This window comes from Saccoglossus kowalevskii, chromosome 6 (genome assembly GCF_978046115.1).
Source record: "Saccoglossus kowalevskii chromosome 6, keSacKowa6.1, whole genome shotgun sequence".
In the NCBI taxonomy this organism is placed as follows: Eukaryota; Metazoa; Hemichordata; class Enteropneusta; family Harrimaniidae; genus Saccoglossus; species Saccoglossus kowalevskii.
This window is the reverse complement of record NC_140646.1, coordinates 35,605,779-35,615,453: the sequence shown is the minus strand read 5'-3', so window position 1 is coordinate 35,615,453 and position 9,675 is coordinate 35,605,779. Positions and strand designations below refer to the sequence as shown.

Genomic DNA, 9,675 nt, shown 5'->3' with positions numbered 1-9,675 from the left:
TGTTTTTATTTACTACTACAGTCCAACTTTAAATTTCCAAAGCATAAATATGTTATTTCAGGAGTTACCCTGGAAACATATCTCAAAACGTTTAAAAATTCAATAATGATAAATATTATAGTATGGCTAATGCATTGAATCCATTAGGTAAACCCTGTACAAACAAATATTGGTTATGAATAAATTATTTTTGGTTGTTATTAGAATACTCTCTGATTATATTTTGCTGACTATTATTGATGTTTAAAATAATTATATAATAAAAAGCTTGGCTTTTAGAGAGACCTGTATTGTATTATTTCCTGTATTCATGTTATATAATTCAGAGGATGTTTTTAATAATTAAAAATAATCAGATTTTACCATACACCATAATAATTACAGTTGAATAATTATAAAGTAGTGTTCTGAGTAGGTGGGTCTAATTACTGTTTAATTGACATTATCTTAATGATTGTTGATTGTTTCAAGCATTCAAATCAGGCCACTGTTTCATCAGATAAGATAATTTTTGGATGAGTCTTTGGTAATTTCATTACTAATTGAATATTGATATTATTCATCAGAATTTTCTGATGACATACCATTCATATTGATAGGTTTGATTTTTCTTCCCCATATGTTACCATATACCCCATACATCATTGCCATAAGCATGTTCTATTGAGATATGATGAGTTTTCCTTGTCATAGGTATGTTCAATTGAGATATGATGAGGTGTCCTTGTCATAGGTATGTTTAATTGAGATATGATGAGGTTTCCTTGTCATAGGTATGTTTAGTTGAGATATAATGAGGTGTCCTTGTCATAGGTATGTTTAATTGAGATATGATGAGGTTTCCTTGTCATAGGTATGTTTAATTGAGATATAATGAGGTGTCCTTGTCATAGGTATGTTTAATTGAGATATGATGAGGTGTCCTTGTCATAGGTATGTTTAATTGAGATGTAATGAGGTGTTCTGGTCATAGGTATGTTCAATTGAGATATAATGAGGTGTCCTTGTCATAGGTATGTTCAATTGAGATGTAATGAGGTGTTCTTGTCATAGGTATGTTCAATTGAGATATAATGAGGTGTTCTTGTCATAGGTATGTTTAATTGAGATATGATGAGGTTTCCTTGTCATAGGTATGTTTAATTGAGATATAATGAGGTGTCCTTGTCATAAGTATGTTTAATTGAGATATGATGAGGTGTCCTTGTCATAGTTATGTTTAATTGTGATATGATGAGGTGTCCTTGTCATAGGTATGTTCAATTGAGATATAATGAGGTTTCCTTGTCATAGGTATGTTTAATTGAGATGTAATGAGGTGTTCTTGTCATAGGTATGTTCAATTGAGATATAATGAGGTGTCCTTGTCATAGGTATGTTCAATTGAGATATAAGGTTTCCTTGTCATAGGTATGTTCAATTGAGATATGAGGTGTCCTTGTCACAGGTATGTTCAATCGAGATATGAGGTTTCCTTGTCATAGGTATGTTTAATTGAGATATGATGAGGTGTCCTTGTCATAGGTATGTTCAATTGAGATATGAGGTTTCCTTGTCATAGGTATGTTCAATTGAGATATGATGAGGTGTCCTTGTCATAGATATGTTCAATTGAGATATGAGGTGTCCTTGTCATAGGTATGTTTAATTGAGATATGATGAGGTGTCTTTGTCATAGGTATGTTCAATTAAGATATGATGAGGTGTCCTTGTCATAGGTATGTTCAATTGAGATATGATGAGGTGTCCTTGTCATAGGTATGTTCAATTGAGATATGAATAGGTGTCCTTGTCATAGGTATGTTCAATTGAGATATGAGGTGTCCTTGTCATAGGTATGTTTAATTGAGATATGATGAGGTGTCTTTGTCATAGGTATGTTTAATTGAGATATGATGAGGTGTTCTTGTCATAGGTATGTTCAATTGAGATATGAATATGTGTCCTTGTCATAGGTATGTTCAATTGAGATATGAGGTGTCCTTGTCATAGGTATGTTTAATTGAGATATGATGAGGTGTCTTTGTCATAGGTATGTTTAATTGAGATATGATGAGGTGTCCTTGTCATAGGTATGTTTAATTGAGATATGATGAGGTGTCCTTGTCATAGGTATGTTCAATTGAGATATGATGAGGTGTCCTTGTCATAGGTATGTTCAATTGAGATATGAATAGGTGTCCTTGTCATAGGTATGTTTAATTGAGATGTGATGAGGTGTCCTTGTCATGGGTATGTTTAATTGAGATGTGATGAGGTGTCCTTGTCATAGGTATGTTCAATTGAGATATGATGAGGTGTTCTTGTCATAGGTATGTTCAATTGAGATATGATGAGGTGTTCTTGTCATAGGTATGTTCAATTGAGATATGATGAGGTGTCCTTGTCATAGGTATGTTCAATTGAGATGTGATGAGGTGTCCTTGTCATAGGTATGTTCAATTGAGATATGAGGTGTCCTTGTCATAGGTATGTTCAATTGAGATGTGATGAGGTGTCCTTGTCATGGGTATGTTCAATTGAGATATGATGAGGTGTTCTTGTCATAGGTATGTTCAATTGAGATATGATAAGGTGTTCTTGTCATAGATATGTTCAATTGAGATATGATGAGGTGTTCTTGTCATAGGTATGTTCAATTGAGATATGATGAGGTGTTCTTGTCATAGGTATGTTCAATTGAGATATGATGAGGTGTCCTTGTCATAGGTATGTTCAATTGAGATGTGATGAGGTGTCCTTGTCATGGGTATGTTCAATTGAGATATGAGGAGGTTTCCTTGTCATGGGTATGTTCAATTGAGATATGATGATGTGTTCTTGTCATAGATATGTTCAATTGAGATATGATGAGGTGTTCTTGTCATAGATATGTTCAATTGAGATATGATGAGGTGTTCTTGTCATAGGTATGTTCAATTGAGATATGATGAGGTGTTCTTGTCATAGGTATGTTCAATTGAGATATGATGAGGTGTCCTTGTCATAGGTATGTTCAATTGAGATATGATGATGTGTTCTTGTCATAGATATGTTCAATTGAGATATGATGAGGTGTCCTTGTCATAGGTATGTTCAATTGAGATATGATGAGGTGTTCTTGTCATAGGTATGTTCAATTGAGATATGATGAGGTGTCCTTGTCATAGGTATGTTCAATTGAGATGTGATGAGGTGTTCTTGTCATAGGTATGTTCAATTGAGATGTGATGAGGTGTCCTTGTCATAGGTATGTTCAATTGAGATATGATGGGGTGTTCTTGTCATAGATATGTTCAATTGAGATATGATGGGGTGTTCTTGTCACAGGTATGTTCAATTGAGATATGATGAGGTGTTCTTGTCACAGGTATGTTCAATCGAGATATGATGAGGTGTTCTTGTCATAGATATGTTCAATTGAGATATGATGAGGTGTTCTTGTCATAGGTATGTTCAATTGAGATATGATGAGATGTCTTTGTCATAGGTATGTTAAATTGAGATATAAGGTGTCCTTGTCATAGGTATGTTCAATTGAGATATGATGAGGTGTTCTTGTTATAGGTATATTCAATTGAGATATGATGAGGTGTCCTTGTCACAGGTATGTTCAATCGAGATATGATGAGGTGTTCTTGTCATAGATATGTTCAATTGAGATATGATGAGGTGTTCTTGTCATAGATATGTTCAATTGAGATATGATGAGGTGTTCTTGTCATAGATATGTTCAATTGAGATATGATGAGGTGTTCTTGTCATAGATATGTTCAATTGAGATATGATGAGGTGTTCTTGTCATAGGTATGTTCAATTGAGATATGATGAGATGTCTTTGTCATAGGTATGTTAAATTGAGATATAAGGTGTCCTTGTCATAGGTATGTTCAATTGAGATATGATGAGGTGTTCTTGTTATAGGTATATTCAATTGAGATATGATGAGGTGTTCTTGTCACAGGTATGTTCAATCGAGATATGATGAGGTGTTCTTGTCATAGATATGTTCAATTGAGATATGAGGTGTCCTTGTCATAGGTATGTTCAATTGAGATATGATGAGATGTCTTTGTCATAGGTATGTTCAATTGAGATATGATGGGGTGTTCTTGTCACAGGTATGTTCAATTGAGATATGATGAGGTGTTCTTGTCACAGGTATGTTCAATCGAGATATGATGAGGTGTTCTTGTCATAGATATGTTCAATTGAGATATGATGAGGTGTTCTTGTCATAGGTATGTTCAATTGAGATATGATGAGATGTCTTTGTCATAGGTATGTTAAATTGAGATATAAGGTGTCCTTGTCATAGGTATGTTCAATTGAGATATGATGAGGTGTTCTTGTTATAGGTATATTCAATTGAGATATGATGAGGTGTCCTTGTCACAGGTATGTTCAATCGAGATATGATGAGGTGTTCTTGTCATAGATATGTTCAATTGAGATATGATGAGGTGTTCTTGTCATAGATATGTTCAATTGAGATATGATGAGGTGTTCTTGTCATAGATATGTTCAATTGAGATATGATGAGGTGTTCTTGTCATAGATATGTTCAATTGAGATATGATGAGGTGTTCTTGTCATAGGTATGTTCAATTGAGATATGATGAGATGTCTTTGTCATAGGTATGTTAAATTGAGATATAAGGTGTCCTTGTCATAGGTATGTTCAATTGAGATATGATGAGGTGTTCTTGTTATAGGTATATTCAATTGAGATATGATGAGGTGTTCTTGTCACAGGTATGTTCAATCGAGATATGATGAGGTGTTCTTGTCATAGATATGTTCAATTGAGATATGAGGTGTCCTTGTCATAGGTATGTTCAATTGAGATATGATGAGATGTCTTTGTCATAGGTATGTTAAATTGAGATATAAGGTGTCCTTGTCATAGGTATGTTCAATTGAGATATGATGAGGTGTTCTTGTTATAGGTATATTCAATTGAGATATGATGAGGTGTCCTTGTCATAGGTATGTTCAATTGAGATATGATGAGATGTCTTTGTCATAGGTATGTTCAATTGAGATATGATGAGGTGTCCTTGTCATAGGTATGTTCAATTAAAATTCAAGCATTTCTCAGCTGTTAACATTATGGGCCCTGATACTCGTCATTTTGTTTTTCAGATTGGATTAAAAATAGCTGACTGGTGGCCATTTTGTTTTATTGAATGCTATATCTCAGACATGCTTTGACTGATCATGTTCAAATTTTATATATTCATTATACATCATGTCATAGATGTACAGACTTATTTGTTTAAAGATCTAATTCAAAATGGCCGATCGGTGGCCATTTTACAAGTACCGGTACATTAAAAATGTTACACCAAATTAAGACTGGTATTCAAAGGGTTAATATTGTCTAGCAAATTTCTTGAAACTGAGGACTATTTTGTGACAGCCTCGCACTTGACATTCAAATGATTTTTACAAACGAGATTATATAACACATCCTTAATTGCTCTTCTGTTACCAAACTCCAAATTAATTTTAAAAAATTAAATATTGAATCAGTTCAGCGTTTGGGTTTTAATGTGACAGGCAACCGTATAATTTGCCCTTTCGATAATCTATATTAACCCACAGGCATCACATGTTCAATCTACTCATCTATAAAGTCTGGTCGTCTTTCTGCAACTGTATGATAATGTTGTTGAAGAAGTCGCTTGCTTGTGTTGATGTTTTTTATCACCAGGAACTTTGCATTCTTTGATCCATTGCTATGACTACTGACAATGAGTTCTTGAGGGATATGATTAAGCTGCTTCCCTCGTGACATAGGCAGTATGTCATCTTTGTTAGATAAGATTCATTTTCTCAGTGTCTTGACATTTGCTGTTTCTCTGTTTGGAGTATGTTACCTCCAGGTGATCTGCAAGCGTTAGATTTACAGTTGCAGATCAAACCTCGTCTTAATGTTAACATGTTCTATATTTCGCTATTTCCACTTTTTTGTTAGAGGATGCATGTTACAATGGTATCAACATTCTATTTTCTGCGTGTACATGACATTTTATTTGATGTAACCTTCTTTATATCATAATTCTTTTTCACCCTCAGGTGGTTGAGCTATTATTGAAACACGGGGCAGATCCTTTGCAAGCAAACAATCTTGGACAAACACCAATGACGATAGCCAGATCACCAAGTATATTACAACTTTTAAAAAATGAAATAATAAGCTCTAGTAGTGACGTCTCCACTCCTGAAGTGAGGTCACCAACATCCCCCGAGAGCAGCTGTTCAAATGAAGATGGATTACAGGTGAAGAAAGACATTGGAGCACCAGGTAATTTTTTTTTACTGCTGGTGTGTTGGAATGTAGATGTGAATACATTCATAGCGCCAGTGATTGATGATGGCAGTGAAAGGAGTTGATAATAGCAGTGAAAGGGGAGTTGATGATGGCAGTGAAAGGGGTTGATGATAGTAGTGAAAGGGGAGTTGATGATGGCAGTGAAAGGAGTTGATGATGGCAGTGAAAGGGGTTGATGATAGCAGTGAAAGGGGTTGATGATGGCAGTGAAAGGGGTTGATGATAGTAGTGAAAGGGGAGTTGATGATGGCAGTGAAAGGAGTTGATAATAGCAGTGAAAGGGGTTGATGATGGCAGTGAAAGGGGTTGATGATAGTAGTGAAAGGGGTTGATAATAGCAGTGAAAGGGGAGTTGATGATGGCAGTGAAAGGGGTTGATGATAGTAGTGAAAGGGGTTGATGATAGTAGTGAAAGGGGAGTTGATGATGGCAGTGAAAGGAGTTGATGATGGCAGTGAAAGGAGTTGATAATAGCAGTGAAAGGGGAGTTGATGATGGCAGTGAAAGGAGTTGATAATAGCAGTGAAAGGGGAGTTGATGATGGCAGGGAAAGGGGTTGATGATAGTAGTGAAAGGGGAGTTGATGATGGCAGTGAAAGGGGAGTTGATGATGGCAGTGAAAGGGGTTGATGATAGTAGTGAAAGGGGTTGATGATAGTAGTGAAAGGGGAGTTGATGATGGCAGTGAAAGGAGTTGATGATGGCAGTGAAAGGGGAGTTGATGATGGCAGTGAAAGGGGTTGATGATAGCAGTGAAATGGGGTTGATGATAGTAGTGAAAGGGGAGTTGATGATGGCAGTGAAAAGGGTTGATGATGGCAGTGAAAAGGGTTGATGATAGTAGTGAAAGGGGTTGATGATAGTAGTGAAAGGGGTTGATAATAGCAGTGAAAGGGGAGTTGATAATGGTAGTGAAAGGGGAGTTGATGATGGCAGTGAAAGGAGTTGATAATAGCAGTGAAAGGGGAGTTGATGATGGTAGTGAAAGGGGAGTTGATGATGGCAGTGAAAGGAGTTGATGATAGTAGTGAAAGGGGAGTTGATGGCAGTGAAAGGGGTTGATGGTAGCAGTGAAAGGGGAGTTGATGGCAGTGAAAAGGGTTGATGATAGTAGTGAAAGGGGTTGATGATAGTAGTGAAAGGGGTTGATAATAGTAGTGAAAGGGGTTGATAATAGTAGTGAAAGGGGTTGATGATAGTAGTGAAAGGGGAGTTGATGATGGCAGTGAAAAGGGTTGATGATAGTAGTGAAAGGGGTTGATGATAGTAGTGAAAGGGGTTGATAATAGTAGTGAAAGGGGAGTTGATGGCAGTGAAAAGGGTTGATGATAGTAGTGAAAGGGGTTGATAATAGTAGTGAAAGGGGTTGATAATAGTAGTGAAAGGGGTTGATAATAGTAGTGAAAGGGGTTGATAATAGTAGTGAAAGGGGTTGATGATAGCAGTGAAAGGGGTTGATGATAGCAGTGAAAGGGGTTGATGATGGTAGTGAAAGGGGTTGATGATGGCAGTGAAAGGGGTTGATGATAGTAGTGAAAGGGGTTGATAATAGTAGTGAAAGGGGTTGATAATAGTAGTGAAAGGGGTTGATGATAGTAGTGAAAGGGGAGTTGATGATGGCAGTGAAAAGGGTTGATGATAGTAGTGAAAGGGGTTGATGATAGTAGTGAAAGGGGTTGATGATAGTAGTGAAAGGGGTTGATGATAGTAGTGAAAGGGGTTGATGATAGTAGTGAAGGGAGTTGATGATAGTAGTGAAAGGGGTTGATGATAGTAGTGAAAGGAGAGTTGATGATGGCAGTGAAATGGGGTTGATGATAGTAGTGAAAGGGGAGTTGATGATGGCAGTGAAAGGGGTTGATGATAGTAGTGAAAGGGGTTGATAATAGTAGTGAAAGGGGAGTTGATGATGGCAGTGAAAAGGGTTGATGATAGTAGTGAATGGGGTTGATGATAGTAGTGAAAGGGGTTGATGATAGTAGTGAAAGGGGTTGATGATGGCAGTGAAAGGGGTTGATGATAGTAGTGAAGGGGGTTGATAATAGTAGTGTAAGGGGAGTTGATGATAGTAGTGAAATGGGAGTTGATGATAGTGAAAGGGGTTGATGATGGTAATGAAAGGGGTTGATGATAGTAGTGAAAGGGGTTGATAATAGTGAAAGGGGTTGATGATGGCAGTGAAAAGGGGTGATGATAGAGGTGAAAGGGGTTGATGATAGTAGTGAAAGGGGTTGATAATAGTAGTGAAAGGAGAGTTGATGATGGCAGTGAAAAGGGTTGATGATAGTAGTGAAAGGGGAGTTGATGTTGGCAGTGAAAGGGGTTGATAATAGCAGTGAAAGGAGAGTTGATGATGGCAGTGAAAAGGGTTGATGATAGTAGTGAAAGGGGTTGATGATAGCAGTGAAAGGAGTTGATGGCAGTGAAAGGAGTTGATGATAGTAGTGAAAGGGGTTGATGATAGTAGTGAAAGGGGTTGATAGTAGTGAAAGGGGTTGATGATAGTAGTGAAAGGGGTTGATGATGGTAATGAAAGGGGTTGATGATGGTAGTGAAAGGAGTTGATAATAGTGAAAGGGGAGTTGATGATGGCAGTGAAAAGGGTTGAGGATGGTAGTGAAAGGGGTTGATGATGCCAGTGAAAAAGGTTGATGATGGTAGTGAAAGGGGTCGATGATGGTAATGAAAAGGGTTGATGATAGTGAAAGGGGTTTTATTTATTCATAGTGAATGTTTTGAATAGATTTGATTGAATATTATATTACATAGTTAATTCTATGTTTAGCTCCGCTGTCGACTTTGTCGAGCGGAGCTTATCATATGAGTGATTGTCCGTCGTCGTCTGTGTCAATGTTTTACTTTTTCGACTTCTTCTTGAAAACTACAAGCCTGAATGCTTTGATACTTGGTGTATATGTATCTTGGGTAGACCTCTCTTAGATTTGTTCATTTCATGATATCTTCAATTCTCTAATTTTGGTGAATATTTTTGTCATTTTTGGTAAAAAGTGATATTTTCAACTTCTTGTTAAAAACCGCAAGTCCAATTGCTTTGATATTACATATATAGGTACTACAATGTGGACCTCTCTCAGATTTGTTCATTTTGTAATGATATCTTTAATTCTCTAATTTTGGTGAATATTTTTGTCATTTTTGGTAAAAAGTGATATTTTCAACTTCTTGTTAAAAACCGCAAGTCCAATTGCTTTGATATTACATATATAGGTACTACAATGTGGACCTCTCTCAGATTTGTTCATTTTGTAATGATATCTTTAATTCTCTAATTTTGGTGAATATTTTTGTCATTTTTGGTAAAAAGTGATATTTTCAACTTCTTGTTAAAAACCGCAAGT

At 36.4% G+C, this 9,675-nt stretch overlaps 1 protein-coding gene across 2 annotated transcripts in view; it reads left to right on the top strand.

Annotated features, from left to right (window-relative positions):
• The window catches only part of LOC102803437 (uncharacterized), a 75,229-nt gene that overhangs the window by 47,459 nt on the left and 18,095 nt on the right, over positions 1–9,675 (top strand). For both annotated transcript variants that reach the window (XM_085500454.1, XM_085500455.1), the window contains one exon: positions 6,061–6,289. In XM_085500454.1, the coding sequence (XP_085356580.1) occupies positions 6,061–6,289 (229 nt within the window). The remainder of the gene's footprint in view (positions 1–6,060; positions 6,290–9,675) is intronic.